The sequence below is a fragment of the Balaenoptera ricei genome, chromosome 9 (genome assembly GCF_028023285.1).
Source record: "Balaenoptera ricei isolate mBalRic1 chromosome 9, mBalRic1.hap2, whole genome shotgun sequence".
In the NCBI taxonomy this organism is placed as follows: domain Eukaryota; kingdom Metazoa; phylum Chordata; class Mammalia; order Artiodactyla; family Balaenopteridae; genus Balaenoptera; species Balaenoptera ricei.
Genome location: NC_082647.1, coordinates 69,399,307 through 69,416,039, shown reverse-complemented (window position 1 = coordinate 69,416,039; position 16,733 = coordinate 69,399,307). Strand labels below are relative to the sequence as shown.

Sequence of the window (16,733 nt, the reverse complement as noted above, 5' to 3'; positions counted from 1 at the left end):
AGTAATTTTAAAAACAATTTTTATAATGCTAGCAGTTTAAATTCTGTAAGAGATAGTGAAAATACCAATGAGACCACAAATTCTGATAGAGCCATAACTTCTTTCTACATTAATTTATCACTACATGTATAATAGAACTCATTTCGAGAGTCTACAGCTGATGCTCAATATCTAGGATTATTTTTAATCCTTTGATACATTTTTATAACATATATGATATGTATAGCTATTTATCCTAATAGCCAGTACTTGTTGAGTCCTTGTCATGTGTGGGCATACTTTTAACTTTATACATATCAAATGTGTGTTATTTAAAGAATGTGAATTCCTGCTATAAGCCTCAAGGTAAACTTCTGACTCAGCAAACTTTTCCTATTACAGAATGTGGTCTATCTATTTAATCCTCAGAGGTCTACCATCAGAAATGGCTTTGAACGTTTTTTCTTAAAATGAGGTGTTTGTCTGTAATTCAATACATTAAATAAAAGATTATTTTTTAAATATATAACAGATATGCAATATTTGTATGATTCCGTGTTCAACTTTAAAAACCATTTAGCAAGTCTAAAAGAGATGTCATTTCACATGGCTGCTGAGTGCACAGGCTGCTAGTTAAATCCATTGGAATCAAATTCTCTGAACTCACTTTTTATTCTTTGCTGATTTTCTAAACAATTGCCCTATTATTAAATTTCATGTTTATAATTTTGTGGAGCTTCAGAAATATTGACAAGAACACATTTAAATGTAAAGGTATGCAGAATGCATAGAATGAATTTCAATTTATAATGCAATTGCATATTAATCAATATTAGCAAATTATACATAACCTATATATTAAAGAATAATTTGTAAGTTACATTAAACAATAAAATAAAATGCATGATTTAATGTATTTAATCTTTTTTGTTATGTTTTTTTCTTATTTTAAATAGACTATATTTTTATTTTTCTAGTTCCACCATTTACTTACCATATGGACTACATTCTGGGCCACACCTGGATTCTTCAATAAGTTTTCTGTCCTATTTAAAGGACCAGGATGGGGTCCAGGTAAACCAAGACTTGGACTGAATGAAGAAATCCCAGAGGTAAATAAAGTTCATGAATTCATTGATGGCAAAGATTAATTTCATATCGTCAGGTCTACAGCCAGCCTGTAATACATGCTGACTTCATGCAAATATGAAAAAAGATGTTCCCTTAGGCAGATACAGCCCTGTAATGTGTAAATTAATAAGTGGACACCACCTAGGGGCCATTAAGAGGGGTGCCTTCTCCCAGACTGACACTGCCTCTTACTAGGGAACATGGTTTGGGGCAGAGCAGCAGAGGCTGGTTTTCTTGGCTCAAACCCACAGCCGAGAGCCTTTGTGTAGTGCAGAAACCACACAGACACTTGTGGATCCGTCACAGAGAGCCTTAGAGAAGATTCAGTCTAGCCTTCATTTTGTCCATGAAGAACTGAGATCTCCAGAATAAAAGGTCTAAAGTCATACTGAAATGATGTGGTTATTAGATTAGACCACAACTTTATTCATTCCATAGTGGCGTAGTAGCATTAAATACAGAAATCCCATGTAAAACTAAAAATAAACCAGGTAGAGATTTAAAACACTGAAAATCAAATGAAAAATTCAGTTTCAGTATGGAATTTCTCTTATGAAATGGAGAAAAAGGAATTTCTTTCCAATCATTTAGGATATATATTGAGATTGCTTATCAAAATGACTGTCATTGATAGTAATATAGAAAGAATAAGCTACTGTTGATTTCAAAGATAATTATGAGTATAAAAATTAGCCAGTATTCAAGAAAATGAAATATGTTTTATTTGAATATTGTTATTTTTCAAAAATCCTGATCTGAATAAGGATATTTTCTCATCCACTTATGAAAGCTGCTGTGTTGGAATTTCCAGACACTTGGTTATGTTCACAGTTAGTTATATAACAATGATCTAACTTGATATAGGTGAAAATAATTTGCTTATTTCAGCTCCAGAAAGTCTAGTCAGCTACGGTTCATTTCTTATTTTCCTTTTTTGCAATAGATAATTCAAAGTGAATACTTTAAAATCATATTGATGCCTAAATCTGCATTATAAGGGTAGGATTATATTATTTCTGGGAAACTGTAGTTTGGGAAAGCTGTTATCAATAAGACAGTATTTGCCTTTGAAGCATGATTATCTACACTATCCCAAATCACCTTCCATTTTCTCTTTTGCTATACTTTGATGTATAATCATGAACATATTTTCATATTTCGTATTACATGTTCATTTTGTTTATGTTAATCATCAGTATCAATTCTTACAGTGCTCTATATAAAGCAGAGTAGATCAGAATCATAATGCTTCTGAAATGAAAAACAAGTCTCCTAATTTTTACATTTTTTTCTATCCAAAGTAATAAACGTTAGAGTCATTTCGAGGATTAAAAAAGATAGCAAAACGTTTCATTTCTTTTTGCATATCTACTCTTCACTTAGTGTGAATTTCAATGAGAGAGATAAGGGAACAATATAATGGAAAGGCTTCTTTCTTATCTTCCTAGGTCAAGGGGAAAGAAGTTCCCTTCTCATCATCAGCATCTCGGCTGTTACAGACATATGCAGTTGTACAGTTTGCTCTGTTACTAACATTTTATGAAGATACCTATACAGATAAAGCTGTAAGTGGTGCTCATTTTAAATAGAGTGTGAAAAAGTTATCTGTCACTTTGAAGATGAAAATAAGCTCCCTCTATTATAACTGTGCTCTATTCTTTTCTGTAATAATCTTTGAATTGTGGCAATGTCTCACATTTAAACAGGTAAACTGATTCTTCTAGAATTAATTTAATTAATGTAAGTTAATTAATTTTATCCAAAGTGTTCTGTATAAGATGTCCATCAAATGGTATATAATTGATCTAAAATATAAGTAGGAAATGATGTCACAAATAAATTCTTCAACAATTAAAAGTATTTCAGAAGCTAGAATTAAATGTGTTGGGGAAAGCAGACTTTATAGCAATTTCAACATGCTTATCTTCAATTAAAGAATACCCTGATAACTTGAATTTAGGGGGTTTGCAATGTACGGTTAACTTCATTTATTTTGTCCTTTCTAAATATTCGAAATATTCCTGAAGCACAAGAGCACTGGACCAGGGTTGAGAATCTGGATTCTGATTCAGGCATTACCACCTGGGGAATCATTTTTTGGCTACATGAGAATACCCTCATTGCCTATATTTTGGAGAAAACAAAAATAGCATAATGTATGTAAAAATGCACTGTAAACCGTAAAAAGATAAAAACAGAGGTATTTTTCAATATTTGCTTTGTTTCACAGATTTATTCATATTATATTCTTCCAAAAAGAATTTACAATAGTTCAAAGTGGTACATAAATTATAGTAAAGTAACTAAGTTGGAAGTAGGTGAAATTGAAAATAGGATGACAGAAGAATGAAAAATCAGTATCTGACTTTGTTACCAAGGAAGTATGTACCTCATGAAAGAACCTCACTGAGTCAGGAATGTTGAGGCCTCACATAGCAGCAATGTATGTGTAATGTTTACGCTCTAAAGAAACGGGGAAAGGGGCCTTCCATTTCTAGCAAAATGGTGGGTTAGATACACCTACTTCTTTTTAAGGCATATCAAACACCTAAAATTGCTGGACAAAATGTAATTTTTAAGAAAACCCTTTAAATACACTGCATAGATGAGTAGGCAAAAAATTGAGGTACTCCTTAGAGGCTAAAAATGTTGAGAAAATGCAAATCCAATGAGGTGCTCTTCCTGACAGCTGTCCCAGGCACTGAGAAATCTCTGTTGATCAAGACCTTAAGGGACCTGAAACAAAGCTGAGAGCCTACGTGGGTGGAAAGTCAGTTAAAGAACTTCAAGTAAAACAACTGAAAACAAAAGAAATACTCTCAGCAAGGGGAGGGGGAGGAGGATGAGAAAAAGAAAGGTAAAAAGGAAACTTACCCATACTGGACTTGGCTTTGAGGAGGCAGAAAAAAGTCGTCCCTGAGAATTTTTGACTACAAACCACCTCTCACTCAGATATGGATCCAGGATTTACACTAACCATTGATTTATAAACCTAAACTAAGTGTGTAGTCTCAGATTAGGACTCATGTTTAAAAGACCCATGTTCAAATCATGCTTAGAGCAATCCCCTCAAACTCAGGTCTCAGCATAGTCCCCCAGGTAATGTCTCAATGATGATGAACTGAGAGATAAAAATCACAGAAACACACTAGGAGAAAGCCACTATGACAAAGCATTAACAGAAACAACAAGCAACAGAATTATACCCTCAAAAACAACAGATTTTGAAAATAAAATCAATTAAAAGATAAATTAAGTAAATTTAATATATTTGAAGAAGCAAAAGTTGAAATTAAAAAGAAATTAGAAATTATGGAAAATCAAGAAACAATGATGAAACACACTTAGAAATAATCAAATTAGACTTCTAGAACACAAAAATATAATGGACATAAGGAAGTCAATGACTTCATTGGCAGTTTAAAGACAACTAAAGAGAGAATTAATGCATTAAAAGAGCAAAAAAAGTATCCATTATATAGTGCGAACAGACAATGATATTAAAAAACATAACAGAAGTTATCTTTAGACATAAAAAATAGTGTGAAAAAGTCTAAGATAATGCAAGAATCCAGAAAAAATGCAGATGAATACAAATAGGATTAGTGGGCAGTGAATTCAAAAAAGATAAATTACCTTTTTCAAAGATTAAGTAAGTACTGTTGACAGATATCAGCCTGTCCATGAAAGCTCCATAATAGAAGTTAATAAATGATATACACAGAAAAATGAGTCTATTATAAGTTTTTTAAAAATAATTTTAATACATAAAGCCTATGGAATTATATTTCATAATTAGATACCATTGTAATAATCACAGTATATTCTATTGGAACAATTCCAAGTATTCCATATGACTCACCCAGTGAGTTCTATAAATAAGTCTACTCGAAATAGGTCACTGAGTGTATTAAGAAGGACTCTTTGGTTGTATATGACAGAAATTCAGCTTAGAGTGAATTTATTAACTCATATAACTGAAGAGTCTGGGGTTTTTCTTCTTTAGACAGTGCTGGATCCAGTGAGTCAAGTAACTTCATCAGGAATCTTCTCATTCTTTTCTGCAGTTATGCATTTCTCAAAGCAGATTCTCCTACAGGCTCTCAACCTTCATGGTAGCAAGATGGTTACCAGCAGCTCTAGCTTTAAATACTTCCACACAAGGAACTCCAGAAGTGAAAGTTCCAAGCTGGAGTCTGATGTTATGGGTGGGTTCATCTGGGTATCACCGAACCCATCAATGTGATCAGGCCTGGATCACAGACCATTTAATCTATCAATGGGAGGACAGGGCCAGTGATAGGAAGGCTTGAAAGGCATATTGAGATGATAGTTTATAGAAAAAAGGAAATAGACTCAAGTAGGCAAAAATAACAAATGTTAGATCTATGTGAATCCTTCTCACTCCTAAATACTATGTGATTTCAACTTGTTTTCAAAAAATATTCTTTTAACACTTATAAATGTATAGTAACATAATAAACCTTCCTGTAGGGTATCATTTTAAAGTATCTATGATATGAGTGTCCATTAGATATCTTCTGTTCTAAGAAACAGATTATCCAATTAAATATGGCTTAAGTATAACTGAAAATTCAGAGGTGAGTATTTCCAGGATTGATTAGTTCAGCAGTTCAAACATGTAGAGTTTCCAAAAAGGCTTCTCTACAGTTCTCTAGGCTTTCATCATCATAATTACAGCAACTCAAGGCATCATGTCCTCACACTGTGACCAAAGGCAGCAAGTTCAGTTCTCCTAGAGCATCTTGTAAATCTCACTTAAGAAGGAGGGGAAAAATGTCCCAGAGTATTTCCCAGCAAATGTCCTTTCATGTCTCATTGTTCAGGACTGATTCACATGCCCACACAGAAACAATAACTAACACTAGTTCATGAATTAACCATGAATGAATTATACCAAACATAATTCATGCCCTGGGGATAAAGGGTTCACTTTGCCTCTGAGTACATCCCTTTCTTATACCTGGACAAAATCAGCATAGTATTAGTATAGAAGATACAGGGGATATTTTCTGGTTGGGCAAATAGCAGTGTATGTCACAATGTGTCCTGCTAAATAAAATAGGTTTACAAGATGTTTACAGAGACTATTGGATAATATATTGAAGAAAGCCATTTCAATTTTAAACATCATTTGAAGACTTTAACGATTGGTATTGTCCATATGTATTTGTGTTTTTAGCATTTAAAATTAATAACCCCAAATTGCTACACATAGTGACTCCAATTTTGGACACTAGACAAGTTCACGTGTGCTCTCTGCCCACGTACAATGTTTTTTTTTTTTTAAACTACAGAAAAACTCGTTCCTGATTATAGGAGAAAACAATGATTTAAATTCTGGTTTCCATTTTGTGGACTGAAAAAAAGAAATAGGATATGATGTGACCAGAAATGCTTTGAAAACGTCATGGAAGAATATATAATGGCTTATTATTTTTTTTTTTATAATGGCTTATTATTTGCTGGTTCATACATGTACTACAACTAATGTAACCAATTCCAAATTGTAGCAGGTTCATTTGCCTTTAGCTTCAAAAGAGACAAAATTTGAACCCCAGAATTTCTTTCAGGAGCAAAGCTTTCTTAAAAGCAGCATGGATTACATCACTCTTAGCAGTGCACAAGTAGATGTCAGACTACCATAATGGTTAGACTTATTAATTGCTTAACCTAAGGTCTCATAATCATGTCTTCAAGTATTACATAATTAACCCATCACTGATTACTTTGTTAAACTACTTTGTTATTTTAATTTGTTCACCTAAGTTATGATTAAAATATGCCTGCGTTAATAGAGTTTAGGTGATTGAATAACACCAGAAGAAAAGCTACATCATCTACATCTAAATATCTAACTCTTGATATACTGATCAATACTGAGTACAGTTTGCATTATTGAATTTTTTTTAGCTGTACTAAATACAGTCTCAAACTAAATTAACCTAATTCATAGAAATAAAAATGAAAATTTACCCATTTTGATGTTGAAATAGAGGCCTTAATATTAAGCTCACCAAGAGAATTTGAAGGTCTAGGCATGTGTGAGTGCTTCTTGGGTTAAAATGTAGCCAGACAGGGTGTATGTTAAAATATGTAACTCATAGCATGGTTTTCACAAGGTTTTTCCACTGTCGTAAAAAAACTATATGAGAAACTCATGTAGATATGTCGACAAAGAGAAATATCAAGTGATGAAATCCTTTTCAAATTGAAATTAGAGTTGGAGACAGCTTCATCCCTGACACAAATTAATTTTGAAAAGTGCATTTGCTTGTTTCCCACACATGTTTTTCTTTGCTAAAAACATGCTGTGCAACTAGGAAAAAAAGGTTGCTTATTTGCAAAATTCTATAGTGCCTTTCTAGTCTCAGGGATGTTTAAAAGCATCTGAAGACATTAAAATCCAACAGCAATATTTTTTTTCCAGATTCACTGTAGCCAATAATCACATAGAAAAGTTGTGGCTGACGTGTAATTGCGGACCCTGCTGTAGTCCCACAGCCTTTTCTGTTTATGCGTATACCAGAGTAGATAAATACTTACTTGTTTAATGTGTGCAAGTTCTGTATAAATAACTTTGGGAGTCAAAGTAGCAATTTGATGGCCACCAAGAAGGTGGAAAATGCACACTTCTTTCTTACTGAAACTTGCAATGTATACATTTAAATATATAGTGTTTAGTTTAGTGATATGACCCACAGTCTTTTATGTTGATTTTAGTTCAATAATGCTTGGGAAATCAATTCCTCAGCTGCCAGGGTCCACCTCATGTGGTGATATCATGAATACGGGTTTGAAATGGAAATATGGACGCACTAGCATGTTTCCAAAGTAAAACTGTAAAGGCAATGCTATCCTTTTCAATAATAGACACACTCAAAACAGTTTGAATATTTAACAGGGTCTTATAATAGAATGTATAATAAAGTTACTGTAGATATGTCTAACCCAGATTATTTGGTGATATATTTCAATATGAGGCATCTGAGAATATCCAATATAAATTTGGAAACAGGTTTTTAGAGTCTTAAATTCCCCTGGTTGCTGTACTCTGTAAAACATTATGGGCACTAAAATTTTGTAACCAATGCTTTCATATTGACACGTTTTAACAGACCCTTAGAAAAAAATCAATATATTTAGTGGTACTGTCATAACAGAGAGTGTCGCTTGCACAAATTAGATCTAACTTAGGTCCTACATGAAACCTTTCAAGTCAATATTCAGCACATACTGTTTTCTTCCAGTGCAGCCCACTGGGATCTAATTTAATTTCCTAAAGTTCTTAGGTGGTAACTGAAGTAATATGAAAAAAGAAATGTGAGCTAAATTGAGCATCAATTATAATTTAAATCCATGAAATGAATGTAATAAATGTGTATTAGTAAAGGAAGGATATTAACCAAAGCTACCTGTCTAATAAGCATAGACTTTGGGAACTTAGAAAAGTGATCATTGTGAATTCCTGTGAAAAATCTATTTTTGTCCACTATATTGAAATATAATAAAGTGGGAAATTGAGCATTTAAAAATGCCTTTTGCATCAAATAATGAAATATTAACTGTGAAATTAAATATATCTTCATACTATTAGTACTGTCTCAAAATTTGTTTAGCATCGGGCAGCTCTTTTAAAAGCTATCATATAATAAATACAACCAACCATGAACTGCTTATAATTTGAATTAAGATCTCATTTTGACTTATTAGAAATATGTAAAAATTAGATACTTTAATTCAGCTTTGGAAACTCAAATCTCAATGCACAGTTTTTTCTTTAATATTCTTATTGGAGTGTAATTGTTTTGCAATGTTGTGTTAGTTTCTGTTGTACAGCAAAGTGAATCAGCTATAAGCATACATATATTCCCATATCCCCTCCCTCTGGAGCCTCCCTCCCACCCTCCCTATCCCACCCCTCTAGGTCGTCACAAAGCATCAAGCTGATCTCGCTGTGCTATGCAGCAGCTTCCCACTAGCCATCCATTTTACATTTGGTAGTGTATATATGTCAGTGCTACTCTCCCACTTTGTCCCAGCTTCCCCTTACCCCCTGTGTCCTCAAGTCCATTCTCTACATCTGCGTCTTTATTCTTCCCCTGCCACTAGTTTCATCAGTACCAAATTTTTAGATTCCATATATGTGCATTAGCATACGGTATTTGTTTTTCTCTTTCTGACTTACTTCACTCTGTATGACAGACTCTAGGTCCATCCACCTCATTACAAATAACTCAATTTCATTCCTTTTTATGGCTGAGTAATATTCCATTGTATATATGTCAATGCACAGATTTTGAGAGTCTTATTTCTTTATTAAAAGTCATTCTCACGAAAAAGCAGTTTGTCTCTCTGAGACTGTCTTTTAAAGTCCCTTTTATCTTTTGTATTCTGGGATATAACTGAAAGGTGTATAGCTTATATTTCTAGTTGTTTCTTAGTGAAAAAATAAAAGTATCCTATAAAGAGTACAGAGAAAGCTGGTATACTGAGTTCAGTGAGATGTTGAGACAAATACTGGTAATTTAGAGATGCTCCAATGACCCCTGAAATAGTTCTACTGACACTCCAAGGATGATGTTATGTCAACATGTATATCTTCTTAAGCAAATGTCATAAGACCTTTCATTGCTGTTGTTTCTCAGTCTTGCACTCATAGCTACCTGATACTGAGGCAAGACCCTTCAGTGTTCTCTACCCAATGCCCAGTGAATCATGAGGCTGTCCAGTCTGGCTGATGGGAACTGGTACTCTAGCTGGCCCTGTTGTGAGCTCTGGGCATTGCAAGCTCTAGTCCTTTTCTAACCTTTGATAGTCTCCTCACGTGCATGAGCTGATATACGAGACTTGATGGGCACCCCCTGCAGATGAATAGAGTTCTGTCTATGCTGCTCTCTCCTCTTTGGTACTCTCTTCCAAACAATAGCCTCCTTGGCTTCTCCCAAATCCCAGCTCCATCTCCTCAAATCAGGGAGTCTACCAGGCCCCTCTGAGTTCCCTCTGTGCAGCAGCATAGAAACTCTCTCAAGGTAGTAACCTGGAGCAATAGTGAGGGGTCATGTCATTTGTATCCCGTTTCCCTGGGATCACTGACCTTTGTTGCCTGGTGTCCAGGGTCTTGAAAACAATTGTTTCAGATATGTTGTTTTGCTTTGTTTTGTTTTGTTTTCAAGTGGGAGGGAAAATCAGTCCTTGTTTCTCTATTTAGTTGGGTGCACATTCATTATTAACAGAGTGGAATCATAGCTTGAAATATGACTACAACATAACTATTCTTCAAGTCACGTTACTTAAAATTTTTAAAATAAAATTTTTTGCTTTTATTTCTTACACATTTTGGTAGAAACTGACTATTCCATACCAATTCAGTGCTTCTGAACTATATATTTGTTATACATTTTAGGCAATATATTTTCACCTTTGATATATTTATTTAGTTTGCTTCTTGTTTGAAATTATAGAAAATGTTCATTCTAATCATATTATGTATGCTTCAACAGTAACCAAACGTTCTGAAAACATTGAAAAAAACAATATAGTCAATATTGATATATATATTTTTTAAAAACAGGATCTTATTTCAATATAGATTCTTGAGATCCATATAGAATTACAAATTGCTTGATGATATCACCTTGAGTTCTGTTCCTGTGCCTATGTTGTAATACTGGGAAGCATCTTCAAGACTTAGGTTTCAGCTCAACGTATCTAAAAGGAGCCATCAGAGTCACGGGCATGATGAGGTAGCAGAGCAAGTGTGTCCCAAACCAAATTTTCTGCCTTCACATCAGAGGTTACAGACATTTAAGTATTAGGAAATTTTCGACCTTATTTTACGGATGTTTGGGAAGATGAACATTTTGAGTCAAAATAATGACTTTAGTAGATCTTTTCAGAAATTCCTAAAAATGCACAACCCTGATATAATAAAATCAAGACATTTTCATTTCTAAATCCTTAGAATAAGACTATGGAAAATATTATCAAATTACCTCTGACAATACACAAAGTTCTTTAAAAAAGAATGTATATAGACGCTTACTATTATTTTAGGACATAGTGTATGGGGCTGATATTTCCCTTTGTGAGATTTGTCGGGTGGGAAAACATGAAAGGTAATTATGTTGATCACCAGAATTTTTCTGTGGAATAGTAAGAGGGTGATATACCCATTGAAGAAGAAAAAGGCTTTCTTCTTTATATACCCTATGTGGGCAAAGGAAGGACTCTCACACCTTCATTAATTGTTTAAGCAACATTGCATCAAACATGTAATTGTAATTTTTGAGTTCCTATGTAGTTAACGTTGCCTCATGAGTATTTTTTCTCATCTACTTAAAGTTGCAGGGATGTTTGCTTTTTTCAAGCATAAAAATCTGCACAGCAATTCCTGCACTGAGAAACCTATAGAAATAAGAGCTACCAAACTGCTTGGGATTTGAAAGACAATTTTAAAGGAGGAAAATTAATTCCTTGCTTCATAAGCTTTTTTTTTTTAAATGGGTATTATTTATTTATTTATTTATTTTATTTCTGGCTGTGTTGGGTCTTCGTTTCTGTGCGAGGGCTTTCTCTAGTTGTGGCAAGTGGGGGTCACTCTTCATCGCGGTGCACGGGCCTCTCACTATCGCGGCCTCTCGTTGTGGAGCACAGGCTCCAGACGCGCAGGCTCAGTAATTGTGGCTCACGGGCCCAGTTGCTCTGCGGCATGTGGGATCTTCCCAGACCAGGGCTCGAACCCGTGTCCCCTGCATTGGCAGGCAGATTCTCAACCACTGCGCCACCAGGGAAGCCCCCATAAGCTTTTTATAGTTATGGACTTTCTCATTTTTTGTGATGAAGACATAATATATTCAAAGCCTAATTTAGAATAATTCCATTTTAGCACTTTAGGACAGCAATATCTTACATGAAAGATATACTAGCAGTGAATGGTGTAAAATGGTAGTAAACCCAAAGAAAAATGAAATTGTAGTGTTATAAAAAATTAACAAGCTTCATGTCATTTCACATCTTGTTTAAAACACAGGAGGCTAAGTATTTACAGTGGTCAAAGTCTATAAAGTCTATTCTATTTTTCCCTCCTTTTTGCTCTAGTGTAGCTGGCCTGTGGTCCTACCAGCGGGATTAAAGTAGTGTGATTTCTAGGCAGGGATTTTGTCTTTCTTGCTCACTCTCTTAAACTCCTATTTACCACAGTTCCTAGCAAATGCTCAATACATATTCATGGAATGAATGTGTAGAAATCAGAGAAGATCAACTGATTAGCCTATCAAAGGATACAATATGGAAAAAAGAGTTTCATAGGAAAATGGACTCTCTAAAGGAAGCATGTGTTCAATATTGGATTTCTTCTTCTGGTAATCTTAGTTTCCTTTAAACTCAAACAGTTTTAGGACAGTTTTGTTCTTTAAGAAATTAAACATAGAAATATTAAAGTATTTAATGTTTTAAATATTTAACACAAGCATTTAGTATATTAATATTAAATTATTAAATAATTATAATTTTAATTTTAAGGACTAAAATATTGCTATTAAATTAAATATTAATGTTGTAATATTAAATTATTTATTAAGCCAATTAGAATTATATGAAAGGTATGAATAATAAAAACAAATGTAAAATAATTCAATCATTCGGTCAGTCATTCAAAAACCATATTAGCTACTGACTATGTGCTAGGCAGTGTTCTAGGTACTTGGGATATAATAGTGAATAAAAAGATAAAACCTCTCTTAGGGAGTGAGAGAAGACAGACAACAAACAGCTAGAGAATGAACAAACAAACAAATGTATAAGTGTATGGGCGTGATAAGTTGTAAGGAGGAAAATACAACAGAATAAGGTTATAGAGCATTGTGGAGAAGTACTATTTTATACAGGATGAACAAGGACATGCAGTAGTTACCTGAATGAAATGAAGGAATAAACCATAAGGATCACTGTGGGAAGTCATTTCAAGCCTAAGAGACAGTAGATGAAACAGATTTGAGTGGGAAGGATGTTTGTCATATTCAAGGAAGAGCAAAATTTCTGATGTAGCATAAGAATGAAAGACAGAAATGATTCAGGAATTATATGATAATAGGGGATATGTTGTGTAGAGGCCAGAGTGAGGACTCTGAGCTTTATTCTTACTGAGATTTCAAGCTCCTGGGGGATTTAGAACATAAGAATGATATAATATGACTTAGTTTTAAAGAGATAGCTCTGGCTACATACCAGGGGAGGGAAGCCAGGTTAGGTGGACACACAATTTAGAATCAGAGAGACCAGTTAGGAGGGTATTTTAATATAGTAGAGATAATGTTGGGGGTGAAACATGGTATTTTTTCTATGTGCTGTTTGTAGCAAATATCTTTATTCTGGATGTATTTCAAATATAGTGCTGATGTATTAGAAGTAGATACTGAGAGAAAGAGTCAAGGATGAGTTATGGGTTTTTGGCTTGAGCAGATGAAAAACTGTGGGTGCCATCCCTAAAACGAAGAGAAGTGGGGAGCATATGGTGTGGAGAAGGAAATCAAATACAGGGTTTTAGGCAGGCTAAGTTTCAGATGTGTCATAGCCAAGTAGAAGCTTCACTAGGCAGCCAGATAGCTGTATTAAGTTGGTTTTCACTCAGACACCATTAGCCAGGAAGCAATTTGTGGAGAGAGTTCTTTATTCTTTTTTGGTCCAGGGATCATAAATTCCCTAAGCAAAACAAAAAATATATTTTGTCCTGTCTCTGAATTTCCTGATATTTGAAAGAGCTAATAAACCTTTTACTTGTGCTTCCTTAACTTATTGTAATTAATTAAGATTAGCCTAAGAGCCATTTGGAAAATTAGTATAGGCTGACTATAATAACAATGATAATCATCATATCACTAACTGACTTCTTACTTTATGCCAAGCACTCTTCTAAGTACTTTATTATAGTCTTTGCCAAACTCATATTTTATTTCAGATGTACTGAACACATAAGAGAGACTTAGAAATGCTGAACAATTTGACTGGTTACATGGCTAATAGGTTCAAATAACTTCAAATGCTGCATTCTTATAGAGTATTTAAAATCATGCTATAGGTTTGGGGCACAAATCATTTCTCCCTTCCTTATGAATTTTTCCCTAAAAGATCAAAAAGAAGCAATAATGGTGTAAGAAGCATTTTTCTTTAGAGACAGAATAGTTCCCCTAAGCAAACATTAATCTACTCAAGCACACCTAGTTACTTCCACCACCAAGAAAATATTTTTCTGGTGTGTTTTTTGTTTTGTTTTGTTTTTTGTTTTTGTTTTTCTGCTTTACTGTCCCAAAGCAGCCACCGTGGAATTCCACATACCCAAATAGTACTCTCCTGCTCTCCACTCAAACGTTCTGGAGTTCACTGAACTCCCCATCCTATATCTGATATCCAGCACTGTCTCCATATTCCTAAACATTCTGACACTTTTTATTCGGTTTTTTGACCACTCAGAAATACTCTTCTACTAAACTATTGCCCCGGAGGGTTAAAGCCCCTTGGCAATTCTGGGTGCCATTGTAGGCATTTAGAAAGTAACTAGGGAGGTGTTAAAAGTTGGCCATGAGAGACAGCGCTGATTTAGAAGATGATATGGAACTGAGATATTGGATGTGAGCAGCAATTGCAATTGGTAACTTTTGTTTGTAACTTTGGACAGATGCTACTTAGTTGTAGGTATGTATATTAGTTCATAATGACTTGAAATTACCTCTAGTTATTTCAGGAAGAAGAAAAAAGAGAGCGTTTAATCACTATTTTAGCCAACATAAAACAACCTTTGGTGTTCTCATAAAGGTGAAACATAAATACCATGAGTGATAAGGGAAATCGTCCATTAACTGTGCATCCAACTCCTTGCTTTTAGTGATCCACTCTCAATCTGAAGTGGTAACCATCTGGCCCTAACATGAGCTATGTAACTTCAGTATAGATCTCTGCTTCTGCCTCCGTTAAGTTTGTTGCTCATATGTGTTCTACCATTGTCACACTTAAGGGTCAGGTAGATCTGTTTTGAATTTCAGAGGCATCATTTACTTCTGTGTGATGATGGAAAAGTTACTTCATCTTTTGATTCCAGCTTTGTTTTTTTTCATATATGAAGCATATATGATGATACCTACTCTGCAAGTTTGTTGGGAATATGAAAAGAATTAGCATGTGTGAAATACATAGCATGGAAGCTATAAAATAGTAGATGCTCAATAAACATCATTATTAAATTTTTACATGTAAACAAAATGCATAATTAATTTATAATTATAACAGAGAAATATGTGGTTTTTGTTACTAATTCAAAAAAGGACCCTTGACATGTACAGAGGAACATACAGATTTCATCAAATAAGAATGTGAGTGGATGTGTGTAATTTCTTTCATGTATGTGTTTGCACTCATAAACACATTCTCCTTTAAATATTTTCTTTATTAAAGACACTTTTGGGTTTGAAACCACGAAGAATTGGTGATATTAAAAATAACCATTGAAATGTGGTACTTATTCATAAAAATGTCAGTGATTTCTCCATATGTGGAGGCGTGTTTCAAAGAATTACAAAAGCCAAAACTTTAAAGGAGAATTATTAGAAAGAACACTTTAAGCAAAATATCATTAGAATTGTCTAATTCATTCTCCAAGTGTCCAACAAGATAACTAAACGACATTAGGAAAACCAAAATGTTCTCTGCATATTCAGCCTTCTTGGAAAATGTCAGTAACAAATGGTATAACATAAAATAAAATTGAGTCTGTTATTCTTGTCAGCTTTAAATTCTGATGCTCCTTTGGATGACTCACCTAAAGATCCATTGGTCTCTGTGTCTGTTTGACAGGCACTATCACAGGTCACTCTCCTTCTGAGGGCTTGCTTCATTATCCTGACCTTGACCTCCATTGGATTTCTTCTGGATCAAAGGTAAGAAGTGAAATTCTTCTATTTTTGTAACTTTATAATGTGGTTTTAAAAATATATGTGAAAGTTTGAAATTCAGCAAACATTTGTTATTAAAAAAATAAAGTTGAAACTACAAATTCACACCTTCATTTTAAATGAGACAGAGTAGTGGTTTGTCTGTTTTTAAATCAAAGGTCCATTTTAAATCTAAGCCCTTTAAATGAAACTTAGGTTTTTCAAGTATATTAAGAAACCTTGTAAAATATAATGATTAAGTCAGCAAAACATAGAGTATAACTCTGAGTACTTAATAAAATCTAAAAATTATTTATTTTTCCTTTGCTATTGAACAGTTCATAATATACAGCTAAGTGTATGTATGGTTGTCTCTCGGTATTGGCAAGAGATTGGTTCCAGGACCTAGCCCCGCCCACCCCCATACCAAAATCTGCAGATGTTCAAGTCCCTTATGTAAAATGGCATAGTATTTGCACAGAACCTATGCACATGCTCCCGTAAATTTAAATCATCTATCTAGATTATTTATAATACCTAATGCAATGTATGTGCTATGTAAGTAGTTGTAAATACAATATAAATGCTATGTAAATAGTTGCTGGCAGTGGGAAATTCAAGTTTTACTTTTTGGAACTTTCTGGAATTCTTTAAAAATATTTTTTCATCTGCAGTTGG

The 16,733-nt window shown here is 34.0% G+C and overlaps 1 protein-coding gene across 1 annotated transcript in view; it reads left to right on the top strand.

The window, feature by feature from the left end:
* The window catches only part of AGMO (alkylglycerol monooxygenase), a 336,098-nt gene that overhangs the window by 153,910 nt on the left and 165,455 nt on the right, over positions 1 to 16,733 (top strand). The window contains exons 9-11 of the mRNA XM_059932831.1: positions 957 to 1,091; positions 2,559 to 2,675; positions 15,979 to 16,061. Of these exons, the coding sequence (XP_059788814.1) occupies positions 957 to 1,091; positions 2,559 to 2,675; positions 15,979 to 16,061 (335 nt within the window). The remainder of the gene's footprint in view (positions 1 to 956; positions 1,092 to 2,558; positions 2,676 to 15,978; positions 16,062 to 16,733) is intronic.